The sequence below is a fragment of the Salvelinus fontinalis genome, chromosome 19 (assembly GCF_029448725.1).
Source record: "Salvelinus fontinalis isolate EN_2023a chromosome 19, ASM2944872v1, whole genome shotgun sequence".
NCBI lineage: Eukaryota > Metazoa > Chordata > Actinopteri > Salmoniformes > Salmonidae > Salvelinus > Salvelinus fontinalis.
The window spans coordinates 14,597,460-14,618,090 of record NC_074683.1 but is presented as its reverse complement, the minus strand read 5'-3'; the positions used below and the strand labels follow the sequence as shown (position 1 = coordinate 14,618,090).

General features: G+C 39.9%; 1 protein-coding gene across 1 annotated transcript; it reads right to left on the bottom strand.

The window, feature by feature from the left end:
• Positions 1-98: 98 nt before the first annotated feature.
• Positions 99-6,163, bottom strand: LOC129816422 (zinc finger protein 436-like). Its single transcript, XM_055870908.1, has 2 exons — positions 5,376-6,163; positions 99-2,780 (listed from the first exon to the last, which is right to left on the bottom strand). Exons 1-2 carry the CDS (start codon positions 5,905-5,907, stop codon positions 1,819-1,821), a joined length of 1,494 nt encoding a protein of 497 aa, XP_055726883.1. The 5' UTR covers positions 5,908-6,163; the 3' UTR covers positions 99-1,818.
• Positions 6,164-20,631: the final 14,468 nt, after the last annotated feature.

The window sequence follows — 20,631 nt, the reverse complement described above, 5'->3', positions numbered from 1 at the left end:
TTTGTAAAGTGCATTCGGAACGTATTCAGATATTTTTTTATTGGTTTAGCAAGAGTCTGTTGATTGGTCATCATTGGGTTAATTTGTTTAGCAATATGTTCAAATCAAAACAAGCTTTATTTATACAGCACATTTCAGACATGGATGCAATGCAATGACTTCACAGGAAAAAAACATATTAAAAAGATTAAAATAGAAAGAAATATTTTCCACAAAAATGCCATCGATTAAAATATTAACAATATGATGCAACATCCAACCCAAAATATAAGCTTGTTTTACTCCATTGTTTGTTGTTATGTTCCCCAGCAAGAAAACAAAACATGTCGCTTATATAGAAGAGGGAACTAACAGAGTCACTGACAACAACCACAACTAAACAGGTGGGATTTTAGGAGGGGCTCTGAAAGACACTACGGGGGTGTCCACTGAAAGATGACTAGTAACAACAACTGGAACCTAAAAGACACCCACCATGAGACCCACTAAATCTGCCCAAGATATCCTATATTTTTGTTGGACAAGTTTGCTCACCACCAACAGAAAACAACTGCCATTTCACATTATAATCAACTACAATGCTTCACCTTCACCAATATAAACATGGTGTCTACTGGCTGTCAACAATTAAAAACAAGAAAAAACACGCATTTCTAAATATATACATTTTTCTACAAAAATTATATTTTTTGAACTCACTAACTTCTAGAACTCTCGTCCCCTTGGAACGAGCCCAAACAAAACTAATCTCCAATACAGAAAATCGTGGAGTCAAAATAAATTGGGATCCATGGCAATGCACTGGCTAAACGCTAAATATTTTTGACTGCCCACCATTGAGAATTTCAGCAACCAAGTTGTCCTTACCATGGTCTGATTTCAAGAGGAAACTCCTGCAATATCCGAAGTAACTTTCCACCTCACTGAGGAGCTTCTCTCTCTTTTCAGGGTTCACTCAATAGGCATGTTGTTGGATCTGGGCCCAGTCCCCAATGTCATGCTCTAGTACATTTGGGTTGGCACATCTGAGAATTAACCCTGGTATTCTAAAAGCAGGGCAACAATGTCAATATAAATGTACCCAAAAATGGTCAGCTGGTTGCATAAATAATTATGATTACTAAATGTTACATAAATTGTAAATATGAAATATCAAAACCAAATGTACACCCCCTTTGTTAATATGTATTGGCAATAATTCACTTAATGGTGAGAGATGGAATAATAAAACATGTATCTTTTGTCAGGCTGGATGTTTGAAATGAGGTGATTTGAGACATGCTTCTTCAGTAGTGGAATAAAGACAATTAGCACTTGAATGTTGTAAAGAAATACTGGAGTGATGTAGGATTGTTAATACATTTTGACAAGTAGCAATAAATCACTGATATCGATTAGGGGGGGAAATCAGGTTGTACGTGCTGTTGAAACTAACACATGGAAATGGGAGATATCCTTTACCTCACTGGTTAGAGGACAACCTGCAGAAGACAGTTAGCTATATTTTAGAGTGATGCCTTTCAATTTAGGGGTCGCTAAACAAAGGAATGCAACACTGTTAAGAGTAACAACTTTTTTTGTCAGTCACGTTTTGTTAAATTATATAAATAGTACTCTTTCAATTCAGAGCCTGGATTTTCCCCCTGAGGCTAATATCCATATCATGCTGAAATCAATAGAACAGGGGGAAAACGTTTAGGCTTCTACATTGTGACATCATTCAAATACTGCTACTACAATGTTAAAACATTCTACATTGTGACATCATTAAAATACTCCTACTACAATGTTAAAACATTCTACATTATTTCATTGATATCATGAAACAACTCCATGTATTTTCTGATGTTTGATCAGAGATCTTTTATCAGAGTATCTCTTGTCACATTGATCACAGCTATGAGGTTTATTTCCTGTGTGTGTTCTCTGGTGTACAATAAGGTGGTTAGATGTAGTAAAACTCTTTCCACATTCATCACAGCTAAAAGGTTTATTTCCTGTGTGTGTTCTCTGGTGTGATACCAGGTTGCCTGACTGAGTAAAACTCTTCCCACATTGATCACAGCTATAAGGTTTCTCTCCTGTGTGTCTTCTCTGGTGTGATACCAGGTTGCCTGACTGAGTAAAACTCTTCCCACATTGATTACAGCTATACGGTTTCTCTACTGTGTGTGTTCTCTGGTGTGATTTTAATTGTCCTGAGCGAACAAAACTCTTTCCACAGTCAGAGCAGCTAAAAGGTCTCTCTCCTGTGTGAATTTTCTGGTGAATTTTAATGTCTGCTGAGGAGGCGAATCTCTTCCCGCATTGCGCACAGATATAAGATTTCTCTCCTGTGTGTGTTCTATGGTGTAATATTAGGCTGAATGACTGAGTAAAACTCTTCCCACATTGAATACAGCTATACGGTTTCTCTCCTGTGTGTGTTCTCTGGTGTAATATCAGACTGGATGACTGAGTAAAACTCTTCCCACATTGGTTACAGTTATACGGTTTCTCTCCTGTGTGCGTTCTCTGGTGTTTAGTCAGACCGCTAGATGTAACATATCTCTTCCCACATTGATCACAGCTATAAGGTTTCTCTCCTGTGTGTGTTCTCTGGTGTGATTTTAAACATCCTGAAGAAACAAAACACTTTCCACAGTCAGAGCAGGGGTGAGTTTTCTTCCCTGTGGGTCTCTGCTGGTGTTTCTTGGGGTGTTTTGATCTGGAGAGACTTTTTTCTGCTTCATGATGTTGTTGAGGCTCCCCAGAGGATCCATGATAGTCACGTCTCTCTCCTGTGTGAGCAACAAAGTCAGACATATGGTTTAAGGCCCACAACAGCGGAAATCCACTGTAAAAGGTGATGTCAACAGCATAACCATGATGTTGTAGAACAATTGACATCTGTAATGAATGTTAAAATTATTTGACAATTGTCTTAAAATGAGCAAGAATAGTCATATTTCGTCATGTTTTCACATTAGTAGTAACATCGATGATTGTAGGCTAGAAGAAAGTTATGAAAGTTGTTGAAATCCTAAGCAGTGCACCAGATAACTTTTGGTCTCCAATATAGGCCATGCAATTTGGTTGTAGAAACTCCTCCATGCTAATGAAGAAACCACTATTTACCAATATCGATGAGGTTTTCACAATGTATTCTGAATATTACAGCGCAATTTGTGTCTATATATGGAAAAATACACGTTATACATTTTCAACCAATTGATTGGTAGAAACAACAGAAGACTCTTGGTTGGCCAAGATGTATTTTAGTTGGGGACAGCATTAGAACATGATTTTGGGGCTCCCGAGTGGTGCAACGGTCTAAGGCACTGCATTTCAGTGCTTGAGGCGTCACTACAGACTCTGGTTCGAATCCAGGCTGTATCCCAACCGGCCGTGATTGGGAGTCCGATAGGGAGGCACACAATTGGCCCGGCGGCCAAAGTCCCTTTTTAAAGTCAGGATATGAGTCGAGAAACATGCCTATTTTCCTCGAAAGTACAAAATGTCACGATTGAAAAGCTATATTACAGAGAAGTAAATGATCTCACATCTTTGGAAATATTTGTAATGTGGTGCTTCTTGTTCACGGAGGGTAATTCATGCTAATGGCATTTTTTTAAGCTGTTAAGAATTTGTTCTAGTTAAATAAAGGTAAAAGTTTTTTATTTATTTTTATAAATAGTGTTTTATGATAAACCGTTTTCTACAAATCCGTCAAGGCACCAACTTTGAGAAGGTTTTAAAACAAAGGTTTCAAACCAATTAATGAATGTAATTGAATCTAGGTATGTTTCGCCTTTAATGTAATCTAGGTATGTTTCACCTTTAATGTAATTGAATCTAGGTATGTATTCCCTTTAATGTAATGGAATTTAGGTATGTTTCACCTTTAATGTAATGGAATCTAGGTATGTTTCACCTTTAATGTAATGGAATCTAGGTATGTTTCGCCTTTAATGTAATCTAGGTATGTTTCACCTTTAATGTATTTGAATCTAGGTATGTATTCCCTTTAATGTAATGGAATCTAGGTATGTTTCGCCTTTAATGTAATCTAGGTATGTTTCACCTTTAATGTATTTGAATCTAGGTATGTATTCCCTTTAATGTAATGGAATCTAGGTATGTTTCACCTTTAATGTAATGGAATCTAGGTATGTTTCGCCTTTAATGTAATGGAATCTAGGTATGTTTCACCTTTAATGTAACTGAATCTAGGTATGTTTCGCCTTTAATGTAATGGAATCTAGGTATGTTTCACCTTTAATGTAACTGAATCTAGGTATGTTTCACCTTTAATGTAATTGAATCTAGGTATGTTTCGCCTTTAATGTAATGGAATCTAGGTACGTTTCACCTTTAATGTAATTGAATTTAGATATGTTTCGCCTTTAATGTAATTGCATGAAAAAATAAATGGCTGAATATTATACAATGACTTATCAACAGCTCTAACAATTTCACCTCCACAGGAAATCTACACTGGCAATTATATAATATAATATATATGCTAGAAACCTGGTTAAACTATCATTATGACATCATGGATGAATTCTAGAATATACTATATAGCCTAGAAACCTGGTTAAACTATCATTATGACATCATGGATGAATTCTAGAATATAACATATATCCTAGAAACCTGGTTAAACTATCATTATGACATCATGGATGGCCAGTCCTTGTATTCATAGTGTAGTGAATTCAGAGGGTAGCCCTGAGCTGAACTCAAACCTGGGTCCAACGACTGTCAAGCCAACACCTTATAACTGTTACGCCAAGATGACCGTACTTCTTGACGAGGTCGCTAGGTGTTGGGTTACGGTTTCTACAATAGCTTTCTCTATGCATTTGAGAGTGGTTACATTACTTTCCTCAGCTGTTTACCAAACCAAGTCTCTGGGAAGCCATTTTGTTGCTGTTTTAAAAACTAGGTTGCCCTTTAAAAAAGCCACATCAATCAACCAATCTGCAGTTCAAACAATAACAAAGCTGTCATTCCACCACTGTTTTGGTAATAAGATGATGGATGGGGCTGGAGAAATGTAACTACTCTCAAATTCATAGACAGACCGATGGAGGCAAGGACTGACCATCCATGATATCAACATTATAGTTTTAACCATGTTGAGGCTATAACAGTGTTGGTTTACATTGTTTCTAAACATTGGAGTAAAAAAGCTTATTTGGGGTTCTGATGGGGTACAACAGTTGAACTAAGCTCATGAGGCATGTGTTATATTCTTCAAGAAGCAATGGCTATAAATTAATAATTTAAAGTCCAAATATGGATGTAGCTATTGCAGATTTCCCCTTTAACACCAAACATCAGTTCAACAACTGCAGAGTTTGTGCATCTGTATTTAAGACAGTACTTACTAGTGTTAATCAGGGCCCGGTTTCCCAAAACCATCTTACGGCTAAGTTCATTGTTAGAACCATTGGATGCCTTAAGATGCGTTTGGGAAACCGGGACCAGAAATTCAGTTTCCTCCTCTTCTTCCTCCTCCTTTTTCGATGTGACAGTCATCTCCCCCACCTCCTCTTTCACTCCAAAAACTGCATCTTCCTCTTTCTCTTCCTCCTCTTCTTTTACTGTAACATCCTCCTCCTCTTTCACTCTGAACGTATCTTCCTCTTCTTTCACTGAAACGTCTTTCTCTTCTTCTTTCACTGTAACAGCCTCCTCTTCTTTTACTGTAACATCCTCCTCCTCTTTCACTCTGAACGTATCTTCCTCTTCTTTCACTGAAACGTCTTTCTCTTCTTCTTTCACTGTAACAGCCTCACCCTCTACTAGTTTTTGTATTGTAACAGCCTCCTCTTCCTCCTCCTCTTTCACGAGAGCTTTTTTCTCCGTCCAGCAGACCCCCTCTTCTTTACCAGGAGGAGAGTAGCTTAGTGAACTCATGGTCAGGGATGTTAGCTAGCTAGCATTAGCGACTAGCCTAGTTCTAAATTAACCTAGCAAACCAGCTAGCTGACAAACAACGTAAATATATAATTAAATGGGCCAACAAGTATGTACATACAACAGAAGTGTGTTTAATACACAGCGACTAATATACACCAAAACAGTGTAAAGAGCGTGAATGTTGTAGCTATGTTTGCTAGAAAGCTACCGAGGTGTCTGACTAACTGTTGTTGTTGAAGGAGCGTCCCGTCCACTAGATTATACATCACACTGGCAGCATCACCTGAACCTGAAAGACGCACATCGCCATCTGCTGACTGGAGTGGGCAACGCAGTTGAGGAACCAAACGTTTATTTTTAATTTATTTCATAAAAGTTTAATATTATATTAATTCGTTCAAAGAGAAATATGTGTTGATTGATTCGTGTTTAATGAGTGAGAATTGAGAACAAAATGTACACCCACTACATATTTGCATTGAACCATACTTCTAACATGGATCATTTTGACCCCAGAGGCATATCGTTTACCATAGCCAAAATGTGGTTTATTCAATTCTTCCAATTTTTAATGACTCTGTCAATCAACTGGTTGTTAATAAATCTAAATCTGGTTTAGTGTTTCTGTATCAAAATGGACTTTTAACAAATTCAAATCCTTTGGAGTCATTTTGACCTCAGTCAAAAGCACCTTTGATAAATAGGACATTTATTTCAAATCAAAATCCCATTTTATCGGTCACATACACGTGTTTAGCAGATGTTATTGTGGGTGTAGTGAAATGCTTGTGTTTCTAGCTCTGACAGTGCAGTAATATCTAACAAGTGATATCTAACAATTTCACAACATATACCCAATACACACAAATCTAAGTATTTGCATCTATGTTTCTCTGTAGACATGATCCATCCCACAAGAGGGTGGGGCTCCTGTATCAGTGGTTTTGATCAGATCACATAGTATAGTGCCTCCCATGTACTCTCCTAAGATTGGACTTTTCTATACCACGTATCACGTGACTGTATACAAAACTGTCAATGGTAGAAAACTCTGCCAGTGGTAGAAAATTCTGCCAGAGGTAGAAAACTCTGCCAGTGGTATACAGTGCATTCATTAAGTATTCAGACCCCTTCACTTTTTCCACATTTTGTTACGTTACAGCCGTATTCTAAAATGGAATAATTTTTCACCCTCATCAATCTACACACAATACCCCATTATGACAAACTAAAAACCTTTAAAAAATTTTTTTTTACAATTTTTGACAATGTATTTACCTAAGTATTCAGACCCTTTGCTATGAGACTCGAAATTGAGCTCAGATGCATCCTGATTCCATTGATCATCCTTGAGATGTTTCTACAACTTGATTGGAGTCCACTTGTGGTAAATTCAATCGATTAGACATGATTTGGAAAGGCACACACCTGTCTATATAAGGTCCCACAGAATAAAGTGCATGTCAGAGCAAAAACCAAGCCATGAGGTCAAAGGAATTGTCCATATAGCTCTAAGACAGGATAGTGTCGAGGCACAAGTCTGGGGAAAGGTACCAAAAAATATCTTCAGCATTGAAGGTCCCCAAGAACACAGTGGCCTCCATTATTCTTAAATGGAAGAAGTTTGGAACCACCAAGACTCTTCCTAGAGCTGGCCGCCCGGCCAAACTTAGAAATCGGGGGAGAAGGGCCTTAGTAAGGGAGGTGAACAAGAACCCAATGTTCACCCCGACAGAGCTCCAGAGTTCCTCTGTGGAGATGGGAGAACCTTCCAGAAGGACAACCATCTCTGCAGTACTTCACCAATCAGGCCTTAATGTAGCAATGATTAAATTGTCAAGATTTATTTCAATGGACAATTCTGTGAACTGTTCTGTGAAAGGTATCGGCTAGAGATTACATGCAGGAGCTTGCAGGGATTTGTAGTCTTGCATGTCGTCTACTTTGATGCTAATTAGCATTTTCAAATCCGAGATTAAAGAGATAAAAATATATTGATACAAGTATTTGTATTTATTATGGATCCCCATTAGTTCCTGTCAAGGCAGCAGCTACACTTCCTGGGGTTTATTATGGATCCCCATTAGTTCCTGCCTGCCTGAACCGCCCCTGAATTAACAGGTATGAATGATGGATTATGAATTAAAAGGTATACATGATGGGTTATGAACTAACAGGTATAAATGATGGGTTATGAACTAACAGGTATAAATGATGGGTTATGAATTAACAGGTATAAATGATGGGTTATGAACTAACAGGTATAAATGATGGGTTATGAATTAACAGGTATAAATGATGGGCTATGAATTAACAGGTATAAATTATGGGTTATGAATTAACACATCCCCTCCAGGCATTTAAATACATTCAGGATTTCTTATAGTGAGCATAACATGACAATACATGACATCTAAGTAGCTGGATATTCTTTTGGACTAATAGTATAACAGTTTGAAGGACACAACTCATGTTATTCTGGTTAAACAGTGAGAGACTAGTTGATTAAGGAGTGGGGATTTTTTGACAATTAGGAAATAATATTTCATGTTTTACTCATACCTCAGCCAGCATTGTGAATGGTGTCTGAGGCGGTGACAGACCAGTGCAGTAAATCTAATACTTAGGTGCTTTTAGTCATTCATGAAAGGTCTGTGGTGGTTCTGTGGTTATAAGTTACATCTCTGGCCATGCTGGCAGGGTCTGAATCAAACCCAATGTCCAGTGGAATTGATCCGTTTGATCCATTTGTTTGTTTCAGTTTTAAGTAGTTCTCCAGTTCTCCAGTTCTCTGCTGCCAATGACTGGAACGAACTACAAAAATCTCTGAAATTGGAAACACTTATCTCCCTCACTAGCTTTAAGCACCAGCTGTCAGAGCAGCTCATAGATTACTGCACCTGTACATAGCCTATCTATAATTTAGCCCAAACAACTACCTCTTTACCTACTGTATTCATTTATTTATTTTTGCTCCTTTGCACCCCATTATTTCTATCTCTACTTTGCACTTTCTTCCACTGCAAACCAACCATTCCAGTGTTTTTTTTACTTGCTATATTGTATTTACTTCGCCACCATGGCCTTTTTATATTTGTATTTATTTTTATATATATTTTGTTTGCCTTCACCTCCCTTATCTCACCTCACTTGCTCACATTGTATATAGACTTATTTTTTCACTTTATTATTGACTGTATGTTTGTTCTACTCCATGTGTAACTATGTGTTGTTGTACGTATCGAACTGCTTTGCTTTATCTTGGCCAGGTCGCAATTGTAAATGAGAATGTGTTCTCAATTTGCCTACCTGGTTAAATAAAGGTGAAATAAATAAAAAATAAATAAAAAAGTAGTTGAATCCTTTGACGTATTGTTGATTTCAACATTTTTCATTTTCAACAAATGCACTGTGTTGGTTGAAAAGTGATACTAAACTTACATACCAATCACTATTTTGACACAGTGGAAGATATACTGAATTTATACTGTTTTTCATACTAAGATGGACCAAGATATGTGTTGCTTTTACACATATTTGTTCATTGGTTTAGCAAGAGTCTGTTGATTGGTCAGTCATTGGGTTAATTTATTTTGCAATATGTTCAAATCAAATCAAGCTTTATTTATACAGTACATTTCAGACATGGATGCAACACAATGGCTTCACAGGAAAAAACATTAAAAAACAATGAAAATAAACAGAAATATTTAGTACACAACAAACAGAAGAGGATAAAAAAACAGAAGAATAACAACTGAAAGACTAATGAGCACCCTAAGGAAATGTCATTGATTACAATATTAACAATTGTATGCAACATCCAACCCTAACAAGATGGACAAGCCAGCACATTCAGACTAACGAGGTGATACCAATCGGTTCGCCCTACGTGCTGTGGTGGAAATTCTACCCATAATCAATAATGAGGAGAGGCTAAATTAATAATCAATCAAGGTTTTACTTTTATTAAAAGACTTGTTATAACAAGGCTGCTTGCTTCTGGGTTATATACTATCTCAGGATAGGTGCAACCTCAGAGACGACATACAATGGTTCCAAACACCAACCCCACACATCCTGTGCCAGACCTTGGGCCCCAAATACAATCTCCCCCTAGGAGGAGGTGACTGACACACAGACACTGTGGAGACAAGTGATTGGTTCCCCATTACTCACGCCATCCCTTCGCATGGTTTGCAATAAACAAACAGTTCATATATGGAAACAATGTTTCCTTCTGATCTCCTTTGCCTTACTCCCTGCTAATATTCTGCATAGCAACAGGGACATGTGATAGATGCTGATATTCTGCATAGCAACAGGGGCATGTGATAGATGCTGATATTTTGCAAAGCAACAGGGACATGTGATAGATGCTGATATTCTGCATAGCAACAGGGGCATGTGATAGATGCTGATATTTTGCAAAGCAACAGGGACATGAGATAGATGCTGATATTCTGCATTGCAACAGGAACATGTGATAGATGCTGATATTCTGAATAGCAACAGGGACATGTGATCGATAAGCTTGACTTCTCCCCTCTCTGGACCGAAGGTGACTGAGGCCCATTTGAGGGAGGAAGTGCAGCTGCCAACACCAGAGTCAGAAAGGAGACATTCTAATAACAAGAGTTCAATAGTTCATATCAGCATATTCTGTAGATAAGACATCTTAATTATCTATGTTACTTAGCTAATTCTGATTTCTCCACCACAATCTTTCCCCAGAAACAGGCTCCAAAACAATAGCTCTGTTACTGGTGTGCAGGATATAACCTTTACTCTGTGGAGGATCAAGAGGAACCAGTCAGTTTCTGTCATATTCTTGGCTGAGTGTCCAAACATCATGGGTTCATTCTACACACCCAGAACAGTTAGAACAGGCCTATATCAACACACTTTTCTATGTTATCTTCTCTGGGATATGTGGGACGGTAAGCAGCCGTATTTAGCACTAACTGAAGTTTATTTAGTGCTTTATCCGGGTAGCCGGAAAGTAGAGCATTGCAGTAGTCTAACCTAGAAGTAACAAAAGCATTGATTAATTTTTCTGCATCATTTTTGGACAGAAAGTTTCTGATTTTTGCAATTTTACGTAGATGGAAAAAAGCTGTCCTTGAAACAGTCTTGATATGTTAGTCAAAAGAGAGATCAGGGTCCAGAGTAAATCCGAGGTCCTTCACAGTTTTATTAGAGACGACTTTACAACCATCAAGATTAATTGTTCAATTCAACAGAAGATCTCTTTGTTTCTTGGGACCTAGAACAAGCATCTCTGTTTTGTCCGAGTTTAAAAGTAGAACGTTTGCAGCCATCGACTTCCTTATGTCTGAAACACAGGCTTCTAGCGAGGGCAATTTTGGGGCTAAACCATGTTTCATTGAAATGTACAGCTGTGTGTCATCCGCATAGCAGTGAAAGTTAACATTATGTTTTCGAATGACATCCCCAAGAGGTAAAATATATAGTGAAAACAATAGTGGTCCTAAAACGGAACCTTGAGGAACACCGAAATGTACAGTTGATTTGTCAGAGGACAAACCATTCACAGAGATAAACTGATATCTTTCCGTTAGATAAGATCTAAACCAGGCCAGAACTTGTCCGTGTAGACCAATTTGGGTTTCCAATCTCTCCAAAAGAATGTGGTGATCGATGGTATCAAAGGCAGCACTAAGGTCTAGTAGCACGAGTACAGATGCAGAGCCTCTGTCTGACGCCATTAAAAGGTCATTTACCACCTTCACAAGTGCAGTCTCAGTGCTATGATGGGGTCTAAAACCAGACTGAAGCATTTCGTATACATTGTTTGTCTTCAGGAAGGCAGTGAGTTGCTGCGCAACAGCTTTTTCAAAAAAAATTGAGAGGAATGGAAGATTCGATATAGGCCGATTAGTTTTTTATATTTTCTGGGTCAAGGTTTGGCTTTTTCAAGAGAGGCTTTATTACTGCCACTTTTAGTGAGTTTGGTACACATCCGGTGGATAGAGAGCCGTTTATTATGTTCAACATAGGAGGGCCAAGCACAGGAAGCAGCTCTTTCAGTAGTTTAGTTAGAATAGGGTCCAGTGTGCAGCTTGATGGTTTAGAGGCCATGATTATTTTCATCATTGTGTCAAGAGATATAGTACTAAAACACTTACGTGTCTCTCTTGATCCTAGGTTCTGGCAGAGTTGTGCAGACTCAGGACAGCTGAGCTTTGGAGGAATACGCAGATTTAGTCTTGCTGTCTCTGCCTGGCCGGTTCCCCTCTCTCCACTGGGATTCTCTGCCTCTAACCCTATTACAGGGGCTGAGTCACTGGCTTACTGGTGCTCTTTCATGCCGTCCCTAGGAGGGGTGCGTCACTTGAGTGGGTTGAGTCACTGACAAGAACTTCCCGCCCCCCTTTGGGTTGTGCCGTGGCGGAGATTTTTGTGGGCTATACTCGGCCGTGTCTCAGGATGGTAAGTTGGTGGTTGAAGATATCCCTCTTTGGCAAAATGGGTGGGGTTATATCCTTCCTGTTTGGCCCTGTCCGGGGGTATCATCGGATGGGGCCACAGTGTCTCCTGACCCCTCCTGTCTCAGCCTCCAGTATTTATGCTGCAGTAGTTCATGTGTCGGGGGCTAGGGTCAGTTTGTTATATCTGGAGTACTTCTCCTGTCTTATCCGGTGTCCTGTGTGAATTTAAGTATGCTCTCTCTAATTCTCTCTTTCGGAGGACCTGAGCCCTAGGACCATGCCTCAGGACTACCTGGCATGATGACTCCTTGCTGTCCCCAGTCCACCTGGCCGTGCTGCTGTTCCAGTTTCAACTGTTCTGCCTGCGGCTATGGAACCCTGACCTGTTCACCGGACGTGCACCTGTCCTAGACCTTCTGTTTTCAACCCTCTAGAGACAGCAGGAGCGGTAGAGATACTCTTAATGATCGGCTATGAAAAGCCAACTGACATTTACTCCTGAGGTGCTGATTTGCTGCACCCTCGACAACTACTGTGATTATTATTATTTGACCATGCTGGTCATTTATGAACATTTGAACATCTTGGCCATGTTCTGTTATAATCTCCACCCGGCACAGCCAGAAGAGGACTGGCCAACCATCATAGCCTGGTTCCTCTCTAGGTTTCTTCCTAGGTTTTGGCCTTTCTAGGGAGTTTTTCCTAGCCACCGTGCTTCTACACCTGCATTGCTTGCTGTTTGGGGTTTTAGGCTGGGTTTCTGTACAGCACTTTGAGATATCAGCTGATGTAAGAAGGGCAATATAAATACATTTGATTTGATTTTGATTTTCCTCCGGTATTGAACACAGATCGTCCCGTCTTCAATTTTATTGATTATTTACGTTAAAAAATACCTAAAGTTGTATTACAAAAGTAGTTTGAAATGTTTGGACAAAGGTACAGGTAACAGGTAACTTTTGAGATATTTTGTAGTCACGTTGTGCAAGTTGGAACCGGTGTTTTTCTGGATCAAACGCGCCAAATAAATGGACATTTTGGATATATATCGATGGAATAAAAAAAAAATATATATATTTTTAAATAATTTTTATCCCATTTTCCCCCCAATTTTCGTGGTATCCAATCGCTAGTAATTACTATCTTGTCTCATCGCTACAACTCCCGTACGGGCTCAGCGAAGGTCGAAAGCCATGCGTCCTCCGAAGCACAACCCAACCAAGCCGCACTGCTTCTTAACACAGCGCGCCTCCAACCCGGAAGCCAGCCGCACCAATGTGTCGGAGGAAACACCGTGTACCTGGCCCCCTTGGTTAGCGCACACTGCGCCCTGCCCGCCACAGGAGTCGCTGGAGCGCGATGAGACAAGGATATCCCTACCGGCCAAACCCTCCCTAACCCGGACGACGCTAGGCCAATTGTGCGTCGCCCCACGGACCTCCTGGTCGCGGCCGGCTGCGACAGAGCCTGGGCGCGAACCCAGAGACTCTGGTGGCGCAGCTAGCACTGCGATGCAGTGCCCTAGACCACTGCGCCACCCGGGAGGCCTCGACGGAATTAATTGAACAAAAGGACCATTTGTGATGTTTATGGGACATATTGGAGTGCCAACAGAAGAAGCTCGTCAAAGGTAAGGAATGAATTATATCTTTATTTCTGCGTTTTGTGTAGCGCCGGGAGAGTTGAAATATGATGGTCTGTGATTGTTAGCTGGGGTGCTATCCTCAGATAATAGCATTGTTTGCTTTCGCCGTAAAGCATTTTTAAAATCTGACACGTTGGCTGGATTCACAACAAGTGTAGCTTTAATTTGGTATATTGAATGTGTGATTTCATGAAAGTAAAATTTTTATAGTAATTTATTTGAATTTGGCGCTCTGCATTTTCACTGGATGTTGGCCAGGTGGGACGCTATCGTCCCACATATACCAGAGAGGTTGAAGTATTTTGAGTAGATTGTTGACAAAAAAATGACAATTAAATCAATTTTTATCAACAAAATGTGGAAAAAGTCAAGGGGTGTGAATACTTTCTGAATGCACTGTACGCCTATAGCCAGATGCACAAAACAGAATACATGGACAGAGTTTGACTTCAGACCACATTTAAAGTATCAAAACTGACCAAAAACATGTAGGAGTGGGGCAGTTCCACTCCTCTTGTATTTATTTTGTTTATTGTATAAAATAGAGAAAGAGGAAAGGGAGAAGCGCGAATGTGCTGAAATAGCAGTGGGCTGGATTCTAACCCATGCAGTGATATATGTGTTCTGGGTGCAGTGGCTTAGACCACTAGGTCATCACAGGCTACAAAACTAACAAACTTTAGATTTTAAGATTAATCATCCCTTTAATACCAGGCAGAATCTAACTGTAAGCAGGTTCCTTACTTTCAAAGCATGCCTTCCTTCCCTATCTCAAATCAAATCAAATCAAAATCAAATCAAGTTTATTTTATATAGCCCTTCGTATATCAGCTAATATCTCGAAGTGCTGTACAGAAACCGAGCCTAAAACCCCAAACAGCAAGCAATACAGGTGTAGAACCTCTCTATCTGTTTGACACTGCCACGGTAGGAGCATATCATATAGGCCTGCTGCTTGTGATTATTATATTGCATGTAAGGGTTTGCCTGGAAAATCACCATTTTTGTTATTCACCTATTATTCAGAGCCTCCTTTGTCTGAAATCACATTCATTATTAAACAAATACCTTGGGTGAAGTAAGACAAGGCTTCCTTATCAGCCATTCGCCTGCTCGGGGAGCCACAGTGTAGTAAGTAATGCAGAGTGTCGTGGGGAGAAGAAGACATTCCATAATTAAATTCCCACAGTAAGTGCAGTATTTTCAAGGCTTGAAATTTGTTTTTCAAGGCCCCGACTGAGTTAAATAGCTTTTTTTTATCTCTCTTTTGAGCCCTCTTTATAAGGTGGTGAAGAAGAAAAATATTTGCTGAATGAATTGTCTGCAGCGTGCAGAGGCCAAGTTTGTGTTTTCTGTTCAAATCTGACTTTGGGAGGTTATTCTCTGAGCAGGAGTTGTCACATTTGTCAATACTCCAACATACCTCACTATGGAAGGAACTCAAATTCCACCAATACTTTAAAGCCTCTACATACTGTATGACCAACCACTGCACTGCATCTATTGTTTAACCCTAAAATACAGATACAGTACAGTACATAACACATTTACAATGCAACCAAAGAGATATCCAACACTTAACATAACAATTGACAGTTATAGCTATTCCATGCATGATATAGCTAAGATCATACACACTCAAATCCAATAGCCTAATACAGTTTAGTCCTTCCTAACAAGTGAAGGCTCAGACACACTAATAGCGTCTGATGACCAAAACTACTTAGAACCTCTGAACGTAATTTGCGAACCAAGTGCGCAGCGATTCTAAAATTGTGTGAAAAATTGGGGCAGTCAGACGTCTACAGCAGCTGGTGCCCAAAACAGCGAGCTGAATGATCGGCAGATGAAAGCTAGATTCACATTCGGTGCGATGTGTGCGAATCTTTACACCAAATGCCTGAGCTGTGAGTTTTCACGACCAATCCATTTCAGGGACGTCACAATCAAAGCCAGTGATTGCCTGCCTCAGTTGAGTTGCACTCCAGGACCTTGGGCAAGGAACACTTTACCTACAAAGATGATCCACTTTAAGTCTTAAAAGGAACAGATTTACAAAGCATTTTGAATGCTGCAAAGCTTGTGCACCTCTTAAAATCGGGAGGGAATACAAATCATACCATTTACCCACCTATCAATCCCACAATACAACACATAGTGTACACTGTGACACATTAGTAAAGTGGGGTATTCCCACAGGGATAGCACTGTAACAGGTGTAGACCTGGGTTCAAGTACTTTTAGCACTTGCTTTAGGCTGCCTGGAGTGCCAGTTGGAGGGGGCTTGCCATTTTCAGACCATTCCATTGGTTTCATTACACTAGGCAAGTTCATTCAAGCCCAGCTGCAGTATTTTGAATGGTGTCAAATAGAATTTGAGCCCAGATCTGAACAGGTGTAAGGTTAGCACGCAGGTGGTCTAACCTGGTGGGGTCTTTGGTTTCAGAGAGGATCTACAGCAGCTTATCGTTCGAAGGGAAGAAGTACCATAGGAAGTAGAGACGCTTCCTCTCCAGGTAGCCGTTGAGGCCCTTCAGGATCAGGTCCGGGAATTCATTTGACTTCTTCAGCTTCACCAGCCTCTTGTCGATGGCCACCACGGCCAGAACGCACTTGTTCTGTCAGGAAGAGAGGGGAACTGAATGTTTCCAATAATCTGGGCCATATTAAGAGTCGCAGAATAGGAATGCTGATATAGGATCAATTTTGCATTTTGAGAACATAGTAAGGAATATATGGACATTGGGACCTGATTCTATATCAGCACTCCTACTGAGATACTTTTTGAATACAGGCCATAATATGTGTGAAAGTTTGAGTTAGCCAGCTACATTGGGATCTCATGTTGGAAAATGGCCGACTGCGATATCACAGTCATTCTTATTCTACTAGCCACACCTCTGCTGTATCATATTCATATTGTTACTTGTGATATGCTTGCGAAATTCAAACATGAGTGCAAATCTAGCATTGACATTGCATGACATACACGAAAGTCCCAGTGTGTGTCTCAAGTTGGTATTCTGCAAATCCTCTCCATCCATATGCACAGCATCCATGTTCTGAGTCTACAACCAAAACTCCAATATCCTCATTCAAGCCTCCAACCAAACCTAAAACAAGGATAAAAAAAAAGACTTGTCCTGAGGCCTACTATATTATTCAGGTCTGATCTGATCTCAGCTGTGGACTAATTTAACATGTTGGCTCTAGACTTCCCTGGAAGGGCTGATCTTCCAAGGTTAGATGGGGAATGCATGAGCACGGCTCTGAGGGATACTATCATGCTGATATAATACGAGGAGCACTGAGACGGAACGAGAGATAATCCATGGAGAAACATAACTCATAAGAGTTAACTCATGGAATGAACAATTTTCTTGTCGATGACAGGGAAAAGGGTTAAATATATCAATATTACTGACACGAAACTAAACCAATTTGTTGCGATCAACAATGTGTGCTCTTCCTTACAGCAAAACATGTTGAGATAAGATCTAAGCTACCGTGTAATACCAAAATAGATCTCCATCTCTATACCTCTGGGTATATTAAATTACAAATAAATCAGACCAAACCATCCTCAGTCTTCCCTACATCACACAATTCGAGAGCAAAAATAGTACAGTACAAGGATTCATATTGGAGCGTGAAATTGACATCATTCCCATTGTAGACTGAAGGCTATAGAGATGACACTAGTCTAGCCTTTTTCTAATCTATACATTAGTTGTACAGTACAGACCAATTCCAACAGAGATCCTATTAATTGAGTTCCATACAGTATGTAATTCTATGGTGAAAAAAGGGCACAGAAGAGTGTGTTGTATTTGATCTAGTATCACATATTGTTCTAAGGGTTGTACTGGAGAAGTCGAAGTTCTTGAAGTAGGGAAGGAAGTAAGGGTGGAGGATGGGGGGGATTTAAAACAGCCTTTTATTATTTGATCCTCTCCTGCCCTCACATACAAAGTATAGAAACTACACATTGTCTAGAAAAAAAAAATTAAATGCCTTTTTCCTCTTCCCCTGATTGCTATTGATTTCCTATTATCTGTGGTGACTGAAGTTGAGGCAGTGGCTGGAAATTAAACTTTAACAATGTTTTTCATTCCAAAATTACCTTTTTCTGAAAACTGACTCTAGAAGCATGTAATAAAGAAGTGGTAATAAGCACCCCATCTCACCAAGCCTTCTTTAAATCACCTTTTGTAACCATGAACATTTGTCATTTGATTATCCTAATGGAAGAAAAGGGAGACTCCCTTTTCTAAGATTAAATGCTTATTTTTTTTGGATTGGATTTTATGGGCGATAGTTTCCTTTCTCAAAATCACATTATTAGCGACATTCCGGTTACTGTAACCAACTCATGATTAAAGGCTAAATCAAATCATCAACCTCATTTGACGATCAAAAATAAATGAACAGATGAGCTGATTTGATCAGTTTGAATGGGGTGATTGTGATAACTTTTTCATTCTTTTTTCAGGCCAGATGACTTAGCCATTGTGGCATAAGGTATGTTTAATGTCATTGTGGTCTTAATTGGCCAAACATATGAAATCCTTCTGCATGGGAGTTGAATTGACAAGGTCTCTACACTACCGAGAGTTGTAGTACAGTAAGAGTATGTGGTACTGCTGACCTGAAACACTAAAAACATTGTATTGTATATTCTTATCCCCCCCAACACACCACACACACACACAAACCCTCACATGCATACACACACACACACTTTCTCACATGCACAAACACAGTCCCACCCCTCACCTCCTTCTCAACATCCCCCATCTACACCTCCATTCCTCCATGCACTTCTCCATTTTTCTGCTCTAATTAAATATGTGTAGGGTGAAAACATTTTTCCTTGAAACGGAAGGAAAGAAGAAGGGCGGGGGGGCGGAAGAAGGGGGAGTGGGCTTCACAGACAGACACACATTTTCTCTCTGCTCGGCATACCTGACAGCTCAATCATGATTTAATTTACTTCAGCACCCCGTGCCTAACTGGGAGAAACACCGACTGTGAAAAACACATGAAAGAAAAAAATGAAAGATCTCCACTCCCATCTGCATTGGAGGGCAAACTGGGCGTTTCTGCGGGTGAGGAGTGCAAGTGTGATTACAAAAGAAGCAGGTCCACAGAAGCATGTCTTTTCAATTAATTTGCAGAGGTTTCTATCTATGATTTTGTCGACAGGAGAGGATAATTGACACATTAAAGTGGAGAGTAAATAATGAATGGGATACCTGAGATATGCTGGGGAGGCTGTTGTGAGGTTCGTGAATCTTGAGCGCACTCTTGTGGTTGATTTTGGTTTCACGTCTTTGAAACATTGATTGACCTCTGTCTACAGAAGTGTGTACTGTGGTGTATTACCTCGTACAGTGACACAATCTTCTGGTATGATACAGGAATGGTAGAAAGACAAACAGCACTTTCATGCACAGTGTGTCAACTCTGTTCATTAGGTATTCGTCATATCTTGATTGAGACCTATGCACATAATCACAAAACATTTTTCTCTATACTTTTTTAACCAGGTGCCATCAAGGGAGACACTAAAAGAGTGTGAAGCCTTAACATGTTCTGAAATCGTAAACTGGCACAAACGTTTCATATTAGAACGTGTCATATTATTGTTGTTGATGCATAATGCTGTCAGCTATTTATTTTAGAAACGCATCTCCGCCATAAGTTATTTTGATGGCGCTGTTATGGAGGTAGCACTTTCATTGATGCTGGTATGATTGCTACTTTGACAAATTGCCCTGAGGGTAAGCAAATAGGTCTCGTTTCATCAACGGTCGTTTCTCTGAAAATCGCCCTTCTCTCTGTACACGTACAGTAACATCACACCACACAGTCCAAAATGACACAAAAAGACATTTAGACTATAGGCTCTCCCTTTGTAACTTCATTTTCTTTGGGACTCCACCCGGTCGAGACAAAATCCATAATTTCTATTTGATGGTGCAGTCAGCCGGGTTTCTGGAGGACGCTGGGCTGACATTGATGTGTCTCATTTCGGCTCTGCTGAGGACGCCAATTACCCTTTGGAGAGTCTCTAGGGTAGAACTATTGTTGGCACTGTACCTGTGTGTGTGTGTTTGTGTGTGTGTGTGTGTGTGTGTCTCAGGGCAACAACAGGGGCCGGTGCTTATTTAAACATATGGGGCCGCCATAACCAGACTACCCTCTCATCCTTTACATAGCTACAAGGTCGTTCCACCTCAAAAAGCAAAAGAAAGGATTTTTACACCCACCATCTCACATTGTTCTGAAATCGTTTCTGCAGGAACAGCACCATCTAGGTGGTCAGAACACGGTAATATCAGGATGTCAGACGGAACATAAACCGAACTTCAATTACTAATTTCTCTGAACAGGGGAAAAAAACATCACTATATTCACTGAAAATACAGTACATAACATACGATCAAGAAACAATACTCTAAGCCGCAGCTCCATACGCCTTGTCAGAAATAGAGAACTGATACTGTATACTCGCTGGGTCCTGATTGGCGTGGGGTGGGGTGGTCCGTGACCATTTCTTTAGATTCCACGTCTTACTCATTGTTCGAAAAAACTGATGTAAGGTACTATATACAGTATATT

Coding starts and splice junctions, on each gene's coding strand:
- LOC129816422 (XM_055870908.1), bottom strand. CDS start 5,907: ATGAGTTCACTAAGCTACTCTCCTCCTGGTAAAGAAGAGGGGGTCTGC. Junction 2,781..5,375: donor CCGGGCCCTGATTAACACTA/GTAAGTACTGTC, acceptor TTGCTCACACAG/GAGAGAGACGTGACTATCAT.